The sequence below is a fragment of the Rutilus rutilus genome (assembly GCF_951802725.1).
Source record: "Rutilus rutilus genome assembly, chromosome: 1".
Lineage (NCBI taxonomy): Eukaryota > Metazoa > Chordata > Actinopteri > Cypriniformes > Leuciscidae > Rutilus > Rutilus rutilus.
This window is the reverse complement of record NC_140209.1, coordinates 9,070,865-9,096,221: the sequence shown is the minus strand read 5'-3', so window position 1 is coordinate 9,096,221 and position 25,357 is coordinate 9,070,865. Positions and strand designations below refer to the sequence as shown.

At 38.0% G+C, this 25,357-nt stretch overlaps 1 protein-coding gene across 2 annotated transcripts in view; it reads right to left on the bottom strand.

Moving 5' to 3' along the window:
* Positions 1-13,017: 13,017 nt before the first annotated feature.
* Positions 13,018-25,357, bottom strand: part of LOC311287137 (galactose-specific lectin nattectin-like) — a 127,712-nt gene continuing 115,372 nt past the window's right edge. The window contains exons 2-8 of one of the 2 annotated variants that reach the window (XM_084403761.1): positions 17,010-18,754; positions 15,860-15,934; positions 15,683-15,760; positions 14,382-14,461; positions 13,730-13,864; positions 13,218-13,329; positions 13,018-13,092 (exon numbers count right to left, since the gene is read on the bottom strand). In XM_084403761.1, coding sequence (XP_084259887.1) covers positions 13,022-13,092; positions 13,218-13,329; positions 13,730-13,864; positions 14,382-14,461; positions 15,683-15,760; positions 15,860-15,934; positions 17,010-17,067 — 609 coding nt within the window. In that variant the 5' untranslated portion in view covers positions 17,068-18,754 and the 3' untranslated portion in view covers positions 13,018-13,021. The remainder of the gene's footprint in view (positions 13,093-13,217; positions 13,330-13,729; positions 13,865-14,381; positions 14,462-15,682; positions 15,761-15,859; positions 15,935-17,009; positions 18,755-25,357) is intronic. The other variant, XM_084403760.1, reaches the window with a different exon arrangement.

Below are 25,357 nucleotides of genomic sequence, written 5' to 3'. Positions count from 1 at the left end.
ACTCCGGTCAATTTTAACATTGAGCTATTTTTTTTTTTTATTTGGAGTGCTGTCAATACAGAGAACAACGACAAAAATCGGTGTTGCCTACACCGTGTTATCCTCTTTTTAAAATTTGCACCCTGTTGACTTCAATGGAGCAATATTTAAACTTGCTTTTAGCCTCTTAACATCCTTGATGTGTCATTACAAGTGCCCAGGTCATGTGAGTGATTCCTTCAGAGTGATCAGGGGTGAATCTGACTGCAGTAGATGTGAAAGAAATGAATAAAAATTATGTTATTTAAGCCAGCGCACATACCTGTATTTACATCCTGTTTTCGGCTGAAGTCCAAAGTAGTCGATTGCCGAGTTCACGTGCGTGATCATAGTGAACTATGACTGACAGCACTCCAAATTGACAAACAAATGAGCTCAATGTTAAAATTGACCGGAGTTCTCCTTTAAGGTCCCGCTACATTTACATGGAGCATGATTTGTTGTAAATTGAAATCACCATCTATCCATTGTTAAGCTGATGAGAGATAATGGACTTACCTCTTATTTACACTGCACACGTCTGCGGCACATTACGGCTCCGACAAGGTTTTGTTCCGTCCTCCACGCGGTGCCAACTCACACCTGGAGCATTTCAAAAGCGAAGCGGCTGGATGCGCGAAATCACATGATTTGCCTGTCCGACGTGTTTTTTCTTGATTTTTGGGTTTCTACCAAGGATATATTGCACAGGGTGTTTATTTTGAAACTGACAGGATTTTTTTTACTTTTATTTTGTATTTACGGTGCGGCTTGGAAGCGTCCGTCAAAAATAGACTCGGTACCTATCTTTAGCGAAGCAGCGCGGAGGGGACGCCCTTGAAATGCGCCGCAGACGTGAGCGGTGTAAATAAAGGGTTACACTACAACTCCAAATGTCAGTGGTAAAGCTAGACTCTTTTATGTCATGCTGGTGATGTGCTTTTTCACGGCGTTGTGTATCTGTGGTAATACAACCTATGTGACATACCGGGAATCTCGTACTTCGGCTCCAAGACATTAACAAGGTGACTAAAACCCACATTATCAACAACTGACAGTGGTTGATCATCAAGAATAATGAATTGGGTAAGCACCTCTGTTATTTGTATAGCTCTTGGGGTATCTCTTGACATTTTCTCTTGTCTTGCAATGGTTTCCTGCAGCGTTTCGCTAGCGGCAAATTCTCCATGCTTGTATTATATGTATTGGCTTTTGTACCTGCTCTTGCCATATGTGGGTCGTCATCATTAATTCCACACTGCTGAGACTGACATTGTGTCTGCTGCGGCCAGTGTCTCTGTGCACTGGAAAGTTCTGTCAGTTACGTCACATGAGGTATCGGTCTTTGGTATTGGAGTATTTATACGAGTATAAGTACTTGAGCTCGGTATCGGTGCATCCCTATCATGATGTTCAACTGATTTTATATTTTGGACCTTTTTATTGCATCAAGTCCCAGAGAGCAGCTTATTTACATCAGTAAATCAGCAGTTGCTTTTATTTAAAGATACTTGCAGTGAATTGAAGCTGAATGTTTGATCAGTGTGTGTTTGCTGATTGGGAATCAAACCTGTGACTTTCAGCAGATGTGCAGCTCCATACGACATGTCAAGTCAAGTCAATTTTATTTATATAGCGCTTTTCACAACATAGGTTGTTTCAAAGCTGCTTCACAGTATTAAAATACATCAATGTTTGTTTCTAGTGGAACATCCACGTTTGGTAATGCTGATCAATAGTATTGTTGATTGATTAATTAAATTAAGTATCCCCAACTGAGCAAGCCAAAGGCAACAGTGGCAAGGAACCGAAAAACTCCATCAGGTGACCTAATGGAGAAAAAAAAACCTTGGGAGAACCCAGGCTCAGTCGGGGGCCAGTTCTCCTCTGGCGTTTATGAGGTAAAGACCGGATTTTACTGTAAGATTAAAAGTATTATATGAATGCCTGGCTGAAGAGATGCGTCTTTAATCTAGTTTTAAACTGAGAGAGCGAGTCTGAGCAACGAACAGTATCCGGAAGACTATTCCAGAGTTTTGGAGCTAAATGTGAGAATGCTCTCCCTCCTTTGGTGGATCTGGATATCCTAGGTATGACCAAAAGCCTTGAATTTAGTGATCTTAAAGAGCGCGATGGATTATAGGGCGATAGAAGATCCGTTAAATAGACTGGAGCTAAGCCGTTTAGGGCTTTATAAGTCAGTAGCATACCTTGTAATTAATACGGAACTTTATAGGTAACCAATGTAGTGATGATAAAATCAGTGTTATATGATCATATTTTCTTGATCTAGTTAGAACTCTAGCGGCGGCATTTTGGACTAACTGTAGCTTGTTTATTGAGGATGCAGGACAACCAGCTAATAAAGCATTACAGTAATCTAGTCTTGAGGTCATGAATGCATGAACTAACTTTTCTGCATCAGAAACAGATAGCATATTACGTAGCTTAGCAATGTTTCTAAGGTGGAAAAAGGCTGTTTTTGTAACATATGAAATATGATTTTCAAAAGACAGGTTACAGTCGAGTATAACACCCAGGGGCCGTATTCACAAAGCATTTTATCTTACCACTAGGAATACTCCTAAATCGCACTAAAAGATTTTAGCTAGGAGTTTTCTCTTAAAAGTCATTCACAACGCGTTTCAGACCTACTCTTAGTCAGGGTTATTATAGTTTTGCATTTTTCATTAGTTTTTATTTTTATTTCGTTTTGACTTTTTGTTTTCAAATTCAGTTTAGTTTTAATTAGTTTTTAAAGTGGGTTTGCTAGTTTAGTTTAGTTTTTATTTTTTGAAAATGCTTAGTTTTAGTTTAGTTTTTATTAGTTTTAGTGTTAGTTTTAGTTTTTTTTTTGTAATTTGGGTTATTTGTCAGGGGCAATATTAAAAAAAGTCAGAAAAATTATTGTGTAATAATAAAAACATAATACAATTTTAGAAAAAAATTCACACCCCATTGAAATTCCTTTACCTCTTACAAAATCCACACGCTGTACCAAAAATCTACACATCCTCTATACAGAATTCACACCCTATACAAATACCACAGCTGTACAATTTCCACACCCTATACTAAATTTACCCTATGGGGAGAGTGGAGTGATTTGTGCCTGGGGGGAAGTAGTTCCACCCCTTGTTTCTGGAAAACCCTAGAAGAAATTGGTCATGTGACCACATAATTTTGAAAAGCAATCACTTTTACTCATCCTCCAAAGAAGAGAGACACATGGCATGAGAGTTAAGCACATTTTAGTGCAAAAAACAGTTTTTTCCCTTTCAAAGTAAAATTTCTATAATTAAGGTTTTTTGATTGTAGTGTCTGAACAATTATAGACAAGTTTGAAAACATTTCACACATGTTTTAGTGCTTTAGTATATTTCTGAAACAATTTATTTCAGATCCAAAGTTATTGTTCTCAGGGATGCACCACATCCTGAAATATATGTACATCGTTAAGCTGAAGGAATTACTGCCATGGCCTCACTTTAAAGTCACTTTGAGTAAAAACTGGCAAAACTCACCCCACTTTCCCTACAGTCAATAGCCTACTCATCTGGATTGAAGCAGCAAACATTAAGTGTAAAAGTAAAAAAATGACATAACATTATTTAATATTTGAATCAAAGCTTATATAGTGTTTTGACATCGACAACCACAACCAAAAAGTGCATTTTACCTCAAACTTGCGACTAGTTAACTTTCTAAAAAAAAGGCGCAATCGCTTCTCGGATCGACATTAACACACTGACAAAATTATATTCAGAATTTAAAATATTTTGATACCACTTTTTAATGTGTGATTGTAAGGTGTTCACTGTCACATTCACTGTCTGTCATCGTCCAGTCTGCACTACAGTTCCCAGAATCCTCCCTGTTTCCACACCTGAACTCACTCCCTTCATTACCCACCTGTTCTTCATCATGATCTGCATCACCTGTCTTGTGTTCTTCTGTGTGTGTATTTAAGTTCCTGGTTTTCACTCTTCACTTGTCGGTCAATGTTAATGTTAGGTTTGTTTAATGTTAGGTTGTCTTGTTCTGAGCACACGCTCCCTGTTTTTGTGTTATCTGTTATCATTGAGAATTAAAACCTTGGAATTCTTCATCTTCGTGTTCGTCTCCTACTTCATCCACCCAGAAGCCTGACATTCACGAGATAGAGATACTAACCTTTAGCGAACTTGCTTTCAACATCGGACGAACACTCGTTCTCATGGAGACGCGTGTGCACGGAGGGGAGGGGCTGTGTGTGTGTGTGTGTGTGCGCGCGCGTGCATGTGATAGACGCATGAGTGACAGAGATGGAGGGAGAGCAAGGAAAGGAAATGCAGCTGAACGAATATGCTGCGTGTTTTAAATAGCGTTAAAAAATGAAAGACCTTGACAAAGACGAAAACTAAGGACATTTACTCTATAATTTTATTTTATTTTAGTTAGTTTTGCCAAACACACTTTACAGTTTTAGTTAGTTATCGTTTTTTTGTAATGCCTCGTTTTTATTTTTATTTCAGTTAACGACAATGTTTTTTCCCACCTAGTTTTTGTTTTTTCGTTAGTTTTCGTTAACGATTATAACCTTGCTCTTAGTAGAGAAAAATGACAACTCCTAAACTAAGAGTGAGTCTTCGTTGCTATGGATGACGTCATTACTCATGCACGAGCTTGACTGAAGTGACCACCTTGATTGGCTGATGATTGTAACGCGGGAATGATTCCAAACCCCTCCCCTACGATGATGAGTGACAGGTGACAGGTCTGAGAATGTGTGCGAAGGACGGAAAATAGTGAATAACTGAATAAATAGCCTAAATGAATAAAGAGTAAGGCAAAACAAATAGCCTAGTAGCCTAATGAAACATATGGATTGATGCAATATCTTTGCAACATTATTGAATTAATCTGTCACTATATGTCTCTGCCTACGTTTGCAAAGAGAAGAACATTTTAATTTGATTCACAATGAAACGTTACAATTAGTTTACATGCAATGAGTAGCCTAGTTTTGGTTGTTGTTGGTGGCGTTATTGCATCCCTAGTTATGCCTACAATGCAAAATTGTTCCCTCTCGATTGGAAGCTGTTGCCGCCACGTACGCATTTCAAAACATCGCAACGTGAAATGCCACAAAAAGCGGTTTGTGAATCGGTCTTAGTGAGTTAGGAGTCCTCTCGACTTCTTTTAAGCTGTCCCAGGCTTAGGTGCTACTTTTAGGGCTAAAATGCTTCATGAATTACTCTTAGTCAAAAAAATTAGGAGTCCTAAAGTTACGAGTGACACGCCCATTATTTTGTAGGAGTTGCTCCTAAATTCGCCAGTTAGGAGCTACTTTTAGCCTTAAAATTCTTTGGGAGAGCAGGGATATTTTCTCTTTGCTGTGTTATTCGGATTATGTGATGGTAAAGAAATCTGTTAGAGCTTTCAGAAATTTTCAGAAATACTGTCATGGAGCAATATAAACTGTGATTTTTGGTGAGATCATCTGTCAGAAACTGAAAGAGCAGAGCGTCTACAAGAAGACCACCAGAGATCTGGGGCCGTATTCACAAAGCATTTTATCTTACCACTAGGAGTACTCCTAAATCGCACTAAAAGATTTTAGCAAGGAGTTTTCTCTTAAAAGTTATTCACAACGCCTTTCAGATCTACTCTTAGTAAAGAAAAATGACAACTCCTAAACTAAGAGTGAGTCTTCGTTGCTATGGATGACGTCATTACTCATGCACGAGCTTGACTGAAGTGACCACCTTGATTGGCTGATGATTGTAACGCGGGAATGATTCCAAACACCTCCCCTACGGTGATGAGTGACAGGTGACAGGTCTGAGAATGCGTGCGCTACACAAGAAGGACGGAAGATGATGAATAACTGAATAAATAGCCGAAATGAATAAAGAGTAAGGCAAAACAAATAGCCTAGTAGCCTAATGAAACATATGGATTGATGCAATATCTTTGCAACATTATTGAATTAATCTGTCACTATATGCCTCTGCCTACGTTTGCAAAGAGAAGAACATTTTTATTTGATTCACAATGAAACGTTAGTTTACATGCAATGAGTAGCCTAGTTTTGGTTGTTGTTGGTGGCGTTATTGCATCCCTAGTTATGCCTACAATGCAAAATTGTTCCCTCTCCTGTAGCCGCCGCTACGCATTTCAAAACATCGCAACGTGAAATGCCACAAAAAGCGGTTTGTGAAGGTCTTAGTGAGTTAGGAGTCCTCTCGACTTCTTTTAAGCTGTCCCAGGCTTAGGTGCTACTTTTAGGGCTAAAATGCTTTGTGAATTACTCTTAGTCAAAAAAATTAGGAGTCCTAAAGTTACGAGTGACACGCCCATTATTTTTAGGAGTTGCTCCTAAATTCGCCAGTTAGGAGCTACTTTTAGCCTTAAAATTCTTTGTGAATACGGCCCCTGACTGATAAAATGAGATTAAACTGTCCATCACTGAATGCAAACAGATCAAATCTGGAGAAACACATCCTGAAGACACTGGCTGAAGAGGAGGATTTTAACAAATACATGAAATACATTCATAAACCCAGAGATCATTTCAAGAGTTTCATCAGAGATGAAGTCAGTCGGTACATCACTGATACGTTCAGGTTCAGTGTTTTACCCAGGATGAAGGAGAACATTAAACTCCTGCAGGAGAAGATCATGAACGCAGCACATGAATCTACTGAACATGTTGAAGAGAACAGAGGAGATGCTGGATTGTGGTTGAAGAGTTTCACACAGAAGCTCTCAGATGAGCTGATCTTCTCTGAAAAAGACCTCAGTGGAGTCAAACATGATGATGTTGATGATTTCAACCTCCTAGAAGATGTGATAAGACACAAACTTCCTGCTATAATGACTGACATCAGCAGTAGATTCAACACAGAGTTATTTGCAGTAAAGCTGGACAGTAAACTCAGGCCAGATGAGCTTCTGATTGATCACTTCTGTCAGTGCTGTTGGGTTCAGTGTCCGTTCTGTAAAGCCGTCTGCACCAACACCATGGAAGACCATCATGGAGATCACAGTGCTCCTTACCACAGAGTGTGGGGAATTAATGGAACATATTACAGCTCAACACAGAATCTCTCTCATAATATTTGCACAAGTTTAGTAGCAAGTCATCAGGACTTTAGTACACCACATGGAAGGTTTAAATATAGAGACTACAGAAGAGCAGGAGGAGATTATGCAGAGTGGAGCATCAGCCCTGATCTCTCTGATCTGAACTACTGGAAGTGGTTTGTGTGCAGATTCCAGAAAGATCTGGAAAAACACTACAGTAAAACATTTGAGGGGAGTGGTGAGATTCCAGATGAATGGAGAAAATACTCAAAACATGAAGCTATTGAGAGTTTGCATACATACATATAATGGAGCAGATAAAGAATGAGACTCTTGTGTCTCCTCTCAGATTCAGATCACAGATATAATCATCAGATACACCAGACGAGAGTTAAATGCAAGATCCAGTTCCTCATACATGATTTGAACTACAAAACAACATATTTCTGAACATATGCCTAAATGATAAAGCTCAAATGCTTGATGGATATTATAGTTTATTACTAATCAAAACAGCTTAATCTCTATCATGAACTGAAAAAGATCTGTGATATGAATATTAATGATAGATTGTTGATTTATGATTAAAGTCCCTATATAAATGTGTTTGTTAAAGTGCTGATGATCAAACGGTTGGAGGAAAGTGTGAGAAATAAACGGCAAATTAAACATCTCAGAGCCGTCAATCTGATTTATATGAAAATTACTCCAGTGGAAACTACTTCACTCAATAATGCCCACATCTCTGAGGACACATCATGAATTTACTGACCTTGTCCAGTGTCCTTTTACACTTGTTTAATACAGACCTCGTATTATGAAAAAAATTAGTTTTGACTTGAAATAAAACTGATAAAACTGAAATGATCCATAGCAGATTTTTTAATTCGCTGACAGTATTTCAGTCTTTACTCAAATTCATTACTTAGACATTATTAAAATATTTTTCATGAAAATAATGTTTATTACACAATACTGTGATCAAAGTCTCTAATGCTGCCCTCAAACTCTCACTGATGACCTTTGAACTCCCACTTCTGCCCTGTGTGTGTCTGAACAACAAAACCATTGGGCAGTTGCAGTTCATATTTGTATCATTCTCTGTTCAGTGTCACAAGAGTTCATCAGATTCATTTCACACTGATTGTCCAAATGAACGAGTTATATAAACTTGTTAGCGCACATCAGCTCTAGCTTTGGGTTCTCCAGTTGACCAGAGGATGAGGAAGAGCTGATTCAGATGTATCTGCAACACGGAGGATTTTAATGACACTCTTACAGTGGAAATGAAGCAGTCAAGTTAGTATAATTGAGTAAATGGATTTGCACTGCCGCGTCTTCTCCTCCTTCAGCGTCTCATCATCACCTCTTCAGTTCCAGCGCTGGTTTCCAGTAGATGTTTCGTTCCACACATAAGAGCAAATCTGATAACTGTGGAGACATGGCTGTGGTCTTCCTGAAATCTTTCTCTGTTATTGAATTGCTTTAGGTATTTACAGAGATATCCTCAGTCAAGTTTTCCCAGAGCACAGGGAAGAACTAGAGCTTTATCTGGCTATGATGGCAGACTTTAGCCACCGATACGAACACCACAGATCATATTCAGCTAAATCTGCTTCATTCATCTCTGTATTCAACACCAGATTAGTCTGTTACTGGCTAAAGCTCCAGCCGCTGTCCATGGGGCTGAACCTGTAGACGCTCCATTAGATATAAGAGGCCATCCTATAATTTCATTTAATGGTGTAATCATTTCAACGAATCTGTTTGGACTCATCTTAAATGTAAATTCTCGCATTTTTGTAGTTTTTGCAAGGATCCGCACCTGAAATCGCTCTGGTGATTTCATCTCACCCAATGTCTATTTTGTTCATCATTTAATCACTGGACTTTCTCAAGGGCTTTTGGTCAGTGTCCTTTCTTCTCTGTCTACTCTGTAAAAAGAGATGTGTTAAAGGTCCCATTATATGAAATTTTCATTTTTATGAGTTTTTTTTTTAACATTAATATGAGTTCCCCTAGCCTGTATATGGTCCCCAAGTGGCTAAAAATTTCAGTCGGTGTAAACCAAGCTTTGGCTATCTTTCTCTGCCTTTGAAAAAATGAAATCTCAGACAGGCTGATCTTGAATTTTCCCCTTATGTCGTCACCAGATTGACTTTATTTCTGTCAGACGTCTATATAAGTTATTGTTGAGAATTAACAGATGTTTAAATGTAGACGTGTCATTGAATGTTTCATTTGAAGTCACCAGAATCGTGATTAGTATCAGCTTTATTGGGCCCTTGACTCTTTAACATTAGTTTTTCTTTGGTTACACTAACTGTGTGTTTATTTTGCACTTTTGAAGCAGCAAGAATAGCCATGTGATATGAAAAATATAATCATATGATAATATTATACAGTATTGTTAATCTCAGCAAGTGTGTAATGTCTGATTGGTGACTTTTAAAAGGTTTTTATGATTGTGGTTGTACAGCACGAGATCAGCAATGTTGCCGTTATCTGCACATTAGTTTTTAAAGAAATGTGTTCAGGATCTTAAAGTCTACACACAATGTGTGTTAAAATGTAACTTGATAGAATAGCACTGGGTGGAGGGCAGTTTGTGTTTATAAAAAAATAGTAGGTATATTTTATTTGGTATCCCATAAAAACTTTAAATTAAATAAAACAATACATATAAATAAATAGATCAAATCTAAATTTATAAAACCTTAAAGATTAACGGGTGTTTTTGGCAGCCAATCACGTCATCATATCATTGCATTTCATTTCATTTCATTTCATTTCATTTCATTTCATTTCATTTCATAACACTTTATTTGTCTCCAAGGGGCAATTATTGAGGCCATGTAGAGTCACGTAAACAATATACATAAAAACATCAACATTAAATAAATAATAACAGTGTAGGGCCTACACAAAGTACATATTAATAAAAGTCCACTACAAGTGGATACCTTAAAAACACAACTAGTCCAAACCATAAATAAGAATAAATAAATATGTAATTATTTGTATACGGAGTACAAAAAAAAAAAAAATTCTCTAAGATTTCGACTTGGTAACCCAGGGGGCCAGTAATGGTTGAGAGTTTAAAAGCTGCACTGATTTTGGAACAAAAGTTGCCTTCCTCCTTTGAGTCCTACAACATGGGCAACAACGCCGTCGCCCTGAAGGAAGCCACTCAAAAACAGAGAACATGACATGTGAAGTGTCTTGTAAAATCATTCCAGCCAATCTCAATGTTTGTTGATCACTTACAGTAGAAAGAGCCCTAATAGGGAGTTCAATTATTTTTGAACAGACTTTGACTGTACGCTTCAAACTATTTCTATCATGAAGGCTAATAGAATGAAACCAGTAGACAATAGAAAATGTAATGACGCTTTCATTGTAGGAGTAGTAGAACATGATAAGAATGTTCTTACTAACTACAAAGGAATTAAGCTTCCTTAAAAGGTACTGCCGCTGCTGAAATTTCCTCAATATCTCCTCTGTATTAGAAGCAAATTTAAACAGGCTATCAAAAATTGTCCCCGGTACTTGTACTCCTTAACAATCTCAATTGGTTTTCCATGAATAACAGTAGGGGCTGCCATAGCCATCTGCCTCTGCTTGTTAGAAAAGGTTAAAACCATCTCTTTGGTCTTATTCACATTAAGTTCCAAAGAGATGTCACACCACTCAACACATTTCTGAAGTGTTGGGCCATGATGCTGTGAAGGGCCTGAGAGCAGAGACAGTAAAACGGTGTCATCAGCAAACTTAATTAGATGACATGAATTTTGGCCCCCCCAAACCCCAAAAAATGCAGTTTTTCCTAAATAACTACCTGAACCGTGGCACCGAGGATGAAGAAATTTTTATGGTATGCTGGTCTACTAGACTTTTACGAAAAAATTCGTTTGGTCCCCGGGGGCCACTCCCCCCCCGCGCTGGGGCCCCCCGTGAATTTTTCGTCAACGATACCAGGGACACCGAAACACCGGGGAACATGAAATTTGGTGGGCATGTAGCCCCACTAGACTTTTACGTAAAAATTTCGTTTGGTCCCCGGGGGCCACTCCCCCCCCCCCCCCCCCCCGCGCTGGGCCCCCCCAAACCCAAAAAATGCAGTTTTTCCTAAATAACTACCTGAACCGTGGCACCGAGGATGAAGAAATTTTTATGGTATGTTGGTCTACTAGACTTTTACGAAAAAATTCGTTTGGTCCCCGGGGGCCACTCCCCCCCTGCGCTGGGGCCCCCGTGAATTTTTCGTCAACGATACCAGGGACACCGAAACACCGGGGAACATGACATTTGGTGGGCATGTAGCCCCACTAGACTTTTACGGAAAAATTTCGTTTGGTCCCCGGGGGCCACTCCCCCCCCCCGCGCTGGGCCCCCCCAAACCCAAAAATAACTAAATAACTACCTGAACCGTGGCACAGAGGATGAAAAAATGTTTATGGTATGTTGGTCTTAAGGGCCCACATCAACCTAGCCCATAATCACTCATTTGTGATTTGCGCCCCTCCCATAAATAATGAAAATGCAATATTATTCTGCTTTAATCGCCCCTATCTTCAGTGGAGATGTTCAGAACTGCACCATATTTCATGTGTATGATTAACTTGACATCCTCTGGGGGTATCCTCTGCTAAGTTTCGTAGAATTTCATCCATGGGGGGGGGGGGGGGGGGGTGTATAAAATAAATTCATTTATGTGCACATTTAGTGACTGTACACTCATCGGCCTGTAGATGGTGCTGTTGAGCGAAGGGTTGCTGGTTTAGGATGATACTGTCACACACACACATGCAGTAATACAAACAAATGCAAGCATGCACACACACACTGACATCCACACGCACAGACACACACCCATACACACACATACAAATCCACATGCACAGACACACACACACACAAACACACACGCGCACACACATGTACGCACGCATACATACACGCACAGACACACACACACACACACACACACACACACATACACAAACACACACACATACACACACACATACACACAGACAGACATGCACATACTGCTACTTTTTTTAGGTATATACATAAACATGCAATACAGCCAAATTGCTCCACGTCATTTATTTTTGTGGAAAGCCAGTGCAGGCCTGAGCGGCGGTCATATTTTGTACCGCCATGCGGTACATCTAGTTTATTTTCTTTCAAGGAAAGGTCAACAGTCATACAGTCATTACAAAGAGCCTGCAGAGTGTGACCATGAGTGGGGGGATCTTTCCTTCTTTATAGTTGTTCCTCCCCCAAGGTTGTTTTCCCGAGGCTACATTAAGATATATCATCTTAGACATAACTAACACACTGTTTAGATTTGTCTCATAATAATCATATTATACCCTTGAATGGAGACTCTTGATCTCGATCATACATTTAGTCACACATTAACTTTTGTCGGGTCATATACAAGGTCATACACATAAATACATTCATAAGGGTATGTATCGACACTACATTAATCTAATTACCATCCTATTTATAAGATTCTATAAATATAATTAAATGCAAACATATATAACATACATTTTTTCCACAGTGAGTAACTTTTTCACATTATAATTTTACTTGTTTATTCATTTATTTATTTATTGGGATTTATTCTAGCAATGTCCGTGTGTGTTTTTGTTGTTGTTTTAACTCTTGGTGCCATTTTAGGATGCAAAATTAGTTATTCTAACTTGTGTTAGTGAGAAAAGAAAGACTGTGGAGTGATACCCAAATACCAAATTATAAAAAAATGGTGTTTAACAGCCGTCACCGTCATTAACTTATCATTCACAAAACACAATCAAAGAAACACAATTTTCTTCTTTAAAACACTTTTATTAGCTCCATTGAACATTTCTAAAGGAAAGTAAATGAGTTAAAGGTGCTTGTTTCTTCTATTGATTTTTCACATGCTGGTTCTCTTCACACACACAAACGGCTTCTTTACAGTACATGTGTCATCATTCCAGTTGCCATCTGTTGCAAGAAAGAACAAAATATTTGATTTTATCATTTGTGTATTATAAAAAAAAAATAATAAAAAAAAAAATGTTTATTTAGTCTATTTAGATAGTTTATGAGCATTAACAGCAGTTACTTACTGTCATAGTTCATCTCCATGCAGTGCTCAATTCCAAAAGTGTTATCGGGCTGGTTAGGCGCCCATATTTCAATGTTCATTTTGGTTCCATCACTCCAGAGCCAAATTTTGTCCTGTGAACAGAAGAGAAAAAAGACATTGTGTTTATGTCCACAGCTCAGATGGCTTAATTTTATCTTTATTCATCTAAAAGATGATTCCTCGTGAACCCTAACCCCGTCTCCACTTTAAAAATGTCAGAAATCTAAACAGAAATGAACAAAAATTATTTCACAAACAGGGTATCAGTGAAGAATATGTTAAAAATACTTAAGAAGTAAGTATTAAGCATTAAGGCATCTCATGGTTGCCAATGCCCTAAACTAACTATTATAAGGACGACAAAAAAAATAAAAAAAAATAAAAAAGATAAAAACACATCTATCTTTACGCATTTTGAAAAATGTTTTAAAGTAAATGTAACTGTAAATGCCCAGTAGCACAAAAAGCAAGATCAAAAAAATAATTGCATACATGAACAGCATCATTTCCTCCGATCCAGGCACGAGTTGTGGCCAGAGTTTCAGATCTAATCAGGTTCTGTATAAACATGTACTCCTCAGGGCTGTGCACAGAAGCAAGGTTCCCATCAAAGTCCAAACAGAATTTCTATATAGGCGGAGACATAAACAAACACCAATATTTATAATAAAAAAAAGGTATTATTTTAAATTAATATTTCAAAATCTGTGACATGCCTTCAATTACCATCAAAATAATTTTTACTCGTGCTGTTTATTTTTTGTTTTGGTTAAGTCTAAAATCTGCCGTTTGAGGTGGCACTACTTTTCTAGAAAAGGGTCTGGTTATACTGTAGATGTAGATTAGATATAACTTCACATTATATAAAGTTTTTCAGTTATCCTCTCATGATAACATGAAATGTGTTGTCTTTATTTTCATACCATTGTGATATTTTATTACCACAGTGATATATGTTTACACCCTAGAGCTCCTTTGTGATTTATTTACTGTTAACATATTTTGTTTTTAAACTGAGGAAGTTTAAATTATTTTCCTGCAGTAATTGACAGGTGTCACAGATGTTTGCAGAGCTTAAGTTGTATTTAACCTATAATATACTTGTATGATTTGTATGTCATATTAGAAGCTGAATGTATCATACCTCTGCATCAATCCATTTTTTAAGGATATTGAAAAACTTGAAGCATCTGCTTCCAAAGGCAAACCATCCTGCCACACAGCCTGTTAAAGGGAAGTGTGTTATTTTTTTTAAACTTTTTTTTTACCATTAATGACCTTTCATGTAATTAAATGAATAATTTTAAGGTACAGTATGTAACTTTTGTCCCTTTACCGGTTAAAAAACAAAAAGGCATGCAACATTGTTTTGGTCGTGCTTCGGCATTGCATGACAGAGCAGATGAAGGTGACGCTTCACAATAGATGCTTTACAGTGAACTCTGTTAGAGAGATACATGACAGTCTATCTGTACAATAAAACACCTTACACAACAGTCGAGTAATAAAAACACCATCAGCTCCACTTCGCTTTTACAACTTTTCAATTCCCTCAGTTTTATTACAAGCTCTGTCTCGTTCTATTTTCTCCTGCAGACTCTCGTCTGTTCGGTGTTTGTTTAAAACGGGTGTGAAGACTAAAAAAATTACTGTTTAATGTTGTTGTTTTTTTCCAAAGTCTACAGGGTGAATCTCAAGAGGTTGGAGATTTAGCAGCTCAATGTCTTCCTTTCTTGCTCATGTGAAAGCTAACCCCTGCCACTCACACACCAGACACATGGCAAAGTAGCCGGAGCAACCTTACTCTATTTACATATATGACGAGACACGCACGGGCGAGTGATGTATGTACGCAATTACCCATGAAAACTGGTCCGACAGGTCTAAAATATAAACACTTATAACAGGCTTACCATAGTGAATCAGTGAATCATGTTTTGTAAGAAGGATTGATGATGTATTTGACTCATTACTTACAATTTTGTTTATTTTGAACAAAAAAGCTACATAGTGTACCTTAAATAAAGGATTAAAACAATATTTTAACAAAGAAACATCATGATGTGAAAAGACATTTAAGATTTTGCACTAATCAAAGTATTTTGTTTTTGTTAACCTATGGCTCCACCCTCCCAACACCATACCAACGTTTTGCACCATCCATAAAAGAACTAAACATAACATTAAGGAAAACATTTAATAATTGTTGCAAAATTGCCCAAATTCAAGTATGTAAAAATATACTGTGTATTAAACTTGACAAGGAAAACAGGCAAATAATTGAAAGGCAAAAAAACTAAATGACTTTAACACAACAATATTGATATTGATATACTGATCAATAGCAATACACCACTCACTTGTGTTGTATAATTATTTAGTACTCTATCCAGTGTATGAGAGTAACTATTACAGCAGTATTTCATATGAGAAACATGCACACACCTGGTGATGGCCTAGGCTTGACAGGATCCCGTGGTGTCAATCCACTGCCTGCCTCTGAGTCCGATGTGTTGTCTCCATCTACATGTACAATCAGACATGGCATTGCCACATACCATTATAAACTCTTTTGAAACTATTCTATATAGCTCAAGCTGTAAACAAGAAGTAAACACTTACAGTTGGGACTGGGGCTTGCCTCTGATGCTTCTCTTCCTTCTTCCACATCTGTCATGTGTTTCTCCAAAAATGCACCTGTCATGATTTGACATGTTTGAACCATTAATATAAAACTCTTCAGCATAAACAAACAGATTCTCATAATCTACACACCAAAATCACAATGCCTGTCTGTCTGTGACTTCAACTGCACTATTACAGCAGAAAGAAATACAGTTATTTATTTATGCATACGTTATTTCTGGATATGCACTGAATTCATGTTTTTTTGGCAGGTCCACGCTGGTTGTCAAACTTGTCATGGTTATGACACTATCACTTGGTCAATTACACTAAACAGCCATCTCTGATAATGTTGTTTTTTTTATTCAACTTTACTATGCTATAATATTCGGCTGCTGAAATGAGCATTACGTGTGGTAAATCCGTCCCGTGGTGCTAATATGCAGTCACCGTCATGTTTTGCTCGTGATGATGGAGCGACCAGCTTGTAGTAGAACAATTAACCACTTAGTAACATACCTGTATATTTCACTTTCTTTTTCTCATCCTGTTTTCTTTTTATGATACTGAGCCCCTGATGGCTTTGACCTTTTCGGCTATGACGACGTTCCCTGCCGCCTTCTAGGCTTCATCTCATTTCTCTAACAGCAGCGGCCACTATCACCAGGGAGACTTGTCACTCAGATACTCGCAAGTAATCATAATGCCTCAAAATAGTTAAAGTATGAAATAATAATAATAATAATAATAATAAAATAGATATAAATAAAACAAATCTCTTGGTGGGGCGGATCTCCAGCTGTTTGCGCTCTAGGCGACCACCTAGTTTGCCTATGCCTAGAAACGGCCCTGCTACTACTACTACTACTAATAATAAATATACTACAGATTTAACATGTGTATTTGTTTATTGTCAACAAATACACATATAAAATACATTTATAAGAATCAATAACGTTAGCTAATATAATTGTTGTTGTTTTATTGTCTAAATGTCATCATAATAATTAAGAAACAAACTCAGGTTTACTTTAGTGCACATACTGTATTAGATCCTTCTTCTGATTATTCATTACAGAGTCCCAGGTGTGCTATAGTTCATGGTAAAATAACAGTAATGATGTGAAACGTGGAATAATGCTCTTACCTGAAACAGTCAAAGCTATGAGAAGACAGATAGACAGGTAGACAGTCCAGACCGCCATTGTTTCTCTGAATACTGAAACAGAAATATACAGAATTAATTATTTCAAAGTTTTATTTTTGTGACACAAACCAGTTCAGTAGGTCAATGTCAACATCTGGATATTGCGTTGTTGAGCGGAGCCCTGGTTCATCTTTATATATACTGGAGGTGAGTGGGTTTATCAGCATCATCATTCACATGCTCATGTTCTCACTTCCTGTACAAACACTGTTTTTGTATAGTTTGTACTTGAGCCACTTCTGTTATAATACCATTATTGTGTTATGTGTCTTTTATGTGTGTTCTTGGTATGTATACAGAATAAATAAATAGATATTATTCATCTATGCTGTAATTGCATCAGTGTGCATGTTTTATGTACATGGTTTATTTCTCCCTCTCTTCATAAGATGCTCTTTGTTCACCTGGAATGAATGGAGGATTGTTGCTGTCATCAGCAAATATGTACAAATATTTACACTGTAAAACCTTGCTGTAAAAACGGCCACATTCTGACCGTAACATACATTTCCCATTAAGACTGAGATCAATGAACCATAGATACCGTGGAAAACAATGAATTCTGGGTAATATTTGTTGTTTTCGAGAAAGTATCCTCCAACATTACTGTCTAATGCATTAAAGCACGTTCAGCGGTTCCACATTGAGCCTTTTACAATCACTGATCTGCCTATAACCTGAGTGAGAGACACACGCACAACATAAAACACAGGATACATTCTTAATAACCTTAAAATTCTTTAAAAAAAATCTGGGCTCTGTTCTGGGAATGTTCAACAGTACTAACATTCACAGAACGCGCATGAATCAAAAAATTATTACATGGGTTTTAGTAAAAGTGAAATAACAAGTAAATGTAAATGTGAAAAAGTCAAACCTGAGGAAATCTGTGTTCCAAACAGCAAACAGTTTTTCTGCTGGATAGTATATAAGAGATGTGTCTTGTTTTCTTGAATTATTTTGCTGTATTCTTTTACCACGACATTGTGGGCTTATATACGTGTACTCATGTAACGTAAGATGCATGTCAGCCAATCAGGATCTGCATGTTACTGAGATATCATATGTCTACTTTCTCTTTCCAGTAAATTGAAGTAAAACTTTCAGGAAAAACAAAAACAAACAAACACAGTATGGGTCTGGGTGGGAGAGTGGGAGGCAGGATTGTGACTGGAAATGAACATGAATGTCTTATTTGATCTTGAGATGTCTCAAGACACATACTCTGTGTATTCATAGCAGATGACTGTTGGATGTTAATTGAATGCATGATTTGTCATTGCTATATCCTATAGCTATACATTATTGTCATTTTGAAGGATGTGCTTCAGTTGAAACAACACAGTCGTAATATTCCCCTGCCCGCTGGTTGAAGACTTTCAGAATTGACGGAGACCCACTTGTGCTGCTTCTTTTTTGAGGTTCAGTTTGTAGTTATACAAACCGTCCTTCTTCTGTCATTTACATTGTTGTCTTCTTCAAGCACTCTTGCTCTTCTTCACTGTAGTCTTTGTCTGTCTGGTGGTTTCAGAAAGATCTCTTCCCCCTCATGGTTGGTTAAGAAACATTAAGTTCAGGAAACTAACTTTCACAACTTTTGCCCATCTCGCCCTGTTCTTCTTCTTCTTCTTCTTCTTCTTCTTCTTCTTCTTCTTCTTCTTCTTCTTCTTCTTCTTCTTCTTCTTCTTCAAAAAAAAGGAAGTAAAATACATTTATTTCTACATGAACTCCATTTTAAGTATTGCAGGTTCTTTCCAAGCAGCATTCAAACATCTTTATATGGCATTAACTTAAAAGCAAGCAAAATAACATTTATTTGATAATGGTTTCTTTTGAATAGCAATATCAACATCAATATCCAAAACACGTTTATCAGCTGGAGAAAATAGTTCTGAAAGTAATTCCAACAATATTGTTTCTCTGTGCCGTTATCATTAAAGCTGTGGAGTGAACTCAGCTATTCTTTATTTAGAACAATTTTAAGAACTATATCTTTATCGTTATCTTTGTAGTTATCATTCTTGGTGTGAACGGGCCTTAATACTGTTCTTGCAATATGACATGGACAAAACATCAATAATACAAAAACAAACACCAATGACACCCAATTTCATCAGCCACTACACCTTAATAAATACAGCACCATAATATGTCCATATTGATTTAAATATATGGTCTGATTTTAAAACTACATTCACTGCGATTATGTAATTAGATCATTGACATATTACAGTTTTTATATGTACAGAAACTGACAATGAAAAACAATGTTTCTGTCAAACTGTATTCATATTTAACTATATTAACATTTATGTATAGATTTAAAATGTCTCACGTGGCTTATTATAGGCTCACTGTAAAGTATTTATCAGTATATGTTCCAGTATGTTATAATAATGTAAAGTAACTAACAAATTGGGTCTGTCAAATATGTCAGTAGAAGAGAAGAAATTACATTTTTGTGTGAAAAAATCATTGACACTGTAAATTAAAGATTGAATTGATTAAAATGGGAGTTTTTGGAAGCGTGCTGAAATCAGTGATTTTGTGCTCAACTGACAGCTTCAGTGATTGAGCGAGGTCTGAAATAATTCAACATATTCTCCTCACATGCTCGCTGCTGCTGCACTAAATGTTAATATCAGTACTAAGGATAAACCAATCAATATTTTACCCCTCATTTTTACATTTGTGGAGTGGAACCTTTTTTTTTTACAGAAGTGGAACCTGTTTGTTGAGTGGTGTTCGGATACGTGCCCAAGGTTCATACCACTGTAAGAACTGATTTTCTTGCTAAGACAAAACTCACCCTGCAATAAAGCCATAAAACGCACCCTGGACAGAAGATAGCAAAGAGAGCACAGGACATTGTCCTGTCCAAACTTTTCTCTTTCCTTATCTCTGCATCCCCCTCTTAATTTCTTTCTAATGTCTTAATTTCATTGTAGTCATTGGTTTAATGAGAAAGATTGAGAACTTAGGAGAATCCTGTTCTCCTCTCTGGGTGATGTCTCTTCAAAATATCTCCCGAAACCAGGTGCTACCCCCTGGGGTACATGAATTGACCCAAACATATTGGTACAACCCTTTTGTTCTGGTCTGGGTATTTAAGGCTAGGTGACAGAGCAGTCTTTGGGACCCTTTACCAGGAACATCCCCCATACAGTGCTGTTTCAGTGTTTTCCTGTTGGCAAGCCCTGACACACCACTGTGTGTCTCCATCAGAAATGCTTACTTTTGCTTACTTTTAGAGTCATCTAATTGATGTCATGTATTTATTATTTCTGAATTGGCTTTTAATCACTTGTGTAATTGGCATGATACATTTTACCTGACAAATAAATGTTACATCTTAATTCATTCTGCATTTTTCACAAATCATTATTACTAGTAGATTAAAGTGCAGTCTGGTGTTTCCGCAAATCTCTGTCAAGGATAGATCACACCGAAGGCACTATGAATGGAGCATGGGGCACATCATTAGAGAGACCTTCCGATTTCTGACTATCACTGACTTAGCACGTTGCAAGCTCTCTACTATTAAAAAAATTACACCTTTGTTATGAGTCAGCAGTGAGCGGCCGCTTAGGGTAAAATACTTGCACTGTATCCTCTGACTATTTCAGGACTGGCTAGTTTGTGATCGTGAGCGCACATTCGCAACGTGACGTCTCAAAGCGACACCGGGTCCTTAATGAACGAATGGGCCAATGGGTGGTCCTTACACCACTCCCTTCAGGGACCAGGTGGTGAACCGGAAAGCGATGCCTTCGGAGGAGGCAGACCCAGCCCTTGCTTTTCTCTGTCCCATCCGTGCTCTGCGCCTGTACGTGGACAGATTGCAAAGCCTCAGGACCTCAGATCAGCTCTGTGTCTGTTATGGAGGCCAGCTGAAGGGAAAGGCTGTCTCCAAGCAGAGGTTGTCCAACTGGATACTGGATACTGGATATCGTTTTGGCGTATCAATGCCCCCTCAGGTTGCGAGCACACTCCACTCGGAGTGTAGCTTCTTCTTGGGTGCTGGCTCAAGGTGCCTCGCTGCCAGATATTTGTAGAGCTGCGGGCTGGGTGACCCCCAGGGGTGGACTGGCCATCTGGCAGACCGGGCACTTTCCCATTGGGCCGATGTGCACTTTAATTTCCTATTATCACTGTAAAGCTGCTTTGAAACCATCTGTATTGTTAAAGGGGTCATATGATGGTTATAAAAAGAGCATTATATTGTATATTTGGTTGAATGCAATGTGTTTACGCGGTTTTAGGTTAAAAAAAAAAACACATACACGTACAATGTGTTTTGTACACAAACAAATTTACACATACTGTACATTATTGTTGCTCCTCTATGTCCTTCCTTTCTGAAATGCACCATTTTGGTAACCCTTCCTTTTACAGTCCCCTAATTACTAGGTATTTACCTGGTAAATATATGGTAAGTTATAGTTGGTTATTGGTAATTACCACAATTAACAAGAATGTAAATGCAGATAAACTACAAACTAATTACTAGGTATTTACCGGGTAAATATATGGTAAGTTATAGTTGGTTATTGGTAATTACCACAGGTAACAAGTATGTAAATGCAGAGAAACTACAAACTAGTATTTACCTGGTAAGCATATGGTATGTACAATTATAGTATTTTAGTGTGTAATTACTTAAGGTGATTAGTATGCAATTACAGAGAAACTACCAGGGAAAAAAAACACCACTGTTAAATATCAACTCAACAAAGTACTGTGTACTTGTTACCTGTTTAGGTTGGTAATAACTCCTTGAAGCCTTGTTTATTTCCATGGTATTACCGGAATTGTACCATATAACCTGATCATTCCCTTTTCCATATAGTCACAATTTTTTGTTACCAACGTTACCAAGGAAAACATGACAATTTACTCGGTAATAAGTAAAGTGCAACTGTACTGTAAAAGGAAGCCTTGTTTATTTCTATGGAATTACTGGGATCTTACCCTATAATCTGTAATAGCTACATAACTGTAGCTATTACAGATTATTGGGTAAGATCCCAGTAATTCCATGGAAATAAACAAGGCTTCCTTTTACAGTACAATTTCACTTTACTTACTGAGAATGTTCAACGTGATCTCATGAGAATACGTGTGTATTTTTATGTAAAGTGTAATTCTACCATACGTACATTTACTTACGTTTCATACACACAGAAACGTATAATACTGACGTATTTACAGCACTAAAATGTAAAATGTTTATGTATTAACAGCACAAAAACGATTAGCCTACATGCAGTTAAACAAGAATACACTTTAAAACCTTAAAAATACCTTATTTAATCGTTTAACCATTTTAATATTTAGTTTATTTACAGTGAGACACAAAATGCGTTTTCTCCAATAGAACAATAATACACCAAAACCCAACATAAATTCACAAAAGACATGTAACAATTATACGGTAACAATCGTAATTAGGTCATATATGAAATATTAGCTCGAACAGTAAGGAAATTTGGGGAAATATTAAAATCATAACTCGTAGTCAATTCATAAATTTCACATATGCTATTACATTACCTGCTACTTATCAAAAATATTTCGTTCTATAACTGGTCTCTCATCAGTCATTCGGCCAGCGAATGCTTTGATTATACCAGTTAAGAACGAATATTTATATTATCAAACCTCAAACAAATCCTCTCCTGGCCGTGGATCCAGATTGCTGGGTTTATGAATTAAAATAAAGAGCTAACTTGGTAGCCAGATCTTATTCGCAATTTCATTGACTATTACATTGGTGGGATTGTAACACAGAGTCAGTCAAAGTATAAAAGATTTATTTAATCAAAAATTAACACACAAAGGATTATATGCATATAGGCAGTAATATAGGCTAATCTACGTACGTAACATTACACAAGACCCACGAACGTTTAAACAAACAAACATAAAACATGACTTGATCAGAATGAAAATAGGAAGAAAGTGAGGGAAAAGGTATGGTAATTTACAAACAGAACCTTTTAAGAGACAACTGTGAAAGCAGCTTCGAGAGAGATCAATTTTGTACTTGCGATTCTGTTCCTTTGTCTGTGTGAAGCTGGGCTTAGGGACCACGTGCTTCCTTCTTCTGGATCGTGTCTCACCGATTTGTGCTGGCGTTTCGCGTGAAGTTCTTAAAAGCTTACTGAATGTAACATTACCGAGAGGTACGGAAGTCTCTTTCCGGTGCGGAAAGGGCGAGACAACTTGGTTACAGTAAGAGACTGGATTTCTACATCCCGGTTAGTTCGGATGAAGGCCCGGTGGTGCCTTCCCCCGCTCCGCTGCTCTTGGTGCAGGGAGGGGTGAGAGTTCAGAGTTCGGAGTCCCGAGGATGAGCGAGGATGAAAGCCGAGAGAGAGAGACGTCTGCTTGTGTTGTGGTTTTTAAAGCAGAGCGGGGTAACGCCCTGTTTGATGACGGTACCCAATGAAATCTTCCGGTTCTGAGGCGGGAGCGTTTCATTGTTTGTGAAGGAACGCCTCTTCTGATCTTTACACAGAAAAATGCATTCAAACTTTAATACCACATTATGTCTAAGAAATAAACATTTGTGCGGAATATAGTTTATATTTCTGTACAAAGAACCTCATTGCGGTCTGTAGGATATCAAACCCGATATTAATATCAGTTAATGAAACAGATACATCTCAAATGTATCAACACACGTGTCCATTACATCTGCAGAAGGGCATAAATATCTCAATTTATCCCATCACATCCCATAGACAAGAAAACTACATAAAAACATTTTGATAATGGTTCATGCGTGTGTGTAACTTGTGTTTTAGGAGTTTCAGAGTGGTTTGGTGTGTGTGCGTGATTCAGAGCGGGTTTTCTATTGGGATCGGAATGTCAGGAATGTCTTTGACGCTGTGGAGAGGGGGAAGTGAGTCATAAAAAAAAAGGTTTGAGATACAGACTTTGCCAAGTCTGTGGGAATTAGAAAGTGTCTTCACTTTTAATTAGTATATAAATTAAAAGTCCATTTTTACCCATCGAGCCATAGTCGCTACAGACATCAATTTTATTATACGTGATATAATCCAAATCTTTAGAATCCATACGTTTGCAAGAAAGAGATCCAAATTCAGCCCTTTATCCAGTGAGTGATCTTCATCTCCATTTCACAGGCTATCAGCAGCGCAGTCTGTAACTGTCAAATCCCGCGCTCGTGATGAATTCAAATTCAAAAATTGCGCCCTCAAGAAGCGTTACGACATGTTTTACGGCAGTGATATCAAACGCTCATTGGCTCTCGCCTGTTCGTCCATGTTCGTCACAGATTGCGACATGTCGTATTTCAGTCGGTAAACTACATTTGAAATGGAGAAGCGCGCGCGCCTTCACACAGAGTGAAGCCGGATTAACATTTTCATGGATTAATAACTAAAATTCTGCTCTGTACCTCATTCAAAACTACTGAAAGAGAGGACTGTGACTGCAACACATCGTCATGTGAACGACTTTTGGTACCGGTTTTGACATTTTCGCAATAAATAAATTATTGTGATTACAATTGGTATGTTGTTTTTGTTTTTGATACAATGTTGATACATTCTTGGGCAAGATGGCGCCGGTGTGTGTGGCAGGCCGTCTACTCTCTGTGTTACATGTCTTGTTTTTATCGTTTTTATTGTCTCCTTTGACATTTTATTGCCACTCTCTAATTATCTACGAACGTCAACAATTGATCGACATTTACCAACACATGCCCAAGCCGTACATGACCCATGAGACTCTATCTGAACTTGATAGTTCTGGTTTCAACTTACCACCGGAGTCCGCTGGTCTCCCCGAATATCTGCGCTGGCAAATCTTCAACATTGCAGGCAGACGACGCAGAAGACGACGCGGCAAACGAGCAGGTATTGCCGCGAGGATTAAGTTGGCTCTGGCAGCGGGCTGTTCCACCCATACTGTGTTGGCTCATTACGCAATTGACGCGGAGGGGGGTCTACGGGTGGTACAGCGATCCAGGGTGTCCACTGTGTATATCCAGCCCAACTCGATGGATTTAACTGCCTGCTCTCCACAACGCAACTCCCCTCGGGTTCGGCGAAGGAAGGCCGACCATGGCTATCTGCGCTCGCTTCGCAGATCGACTCAAGTTCAACGTGAATCTCCGCAGCTCAAGATGGCGCTAGTCAATGCTCGCTCCCTGGTAAATAAAACTTTCATCTGCAACGACTTCATCACTTCAAATGATTTGGAATTCTTTTTTGTGACTGAGTCATGGGTGAAATCAGGTGACCTAAGCCCTTTCTCTG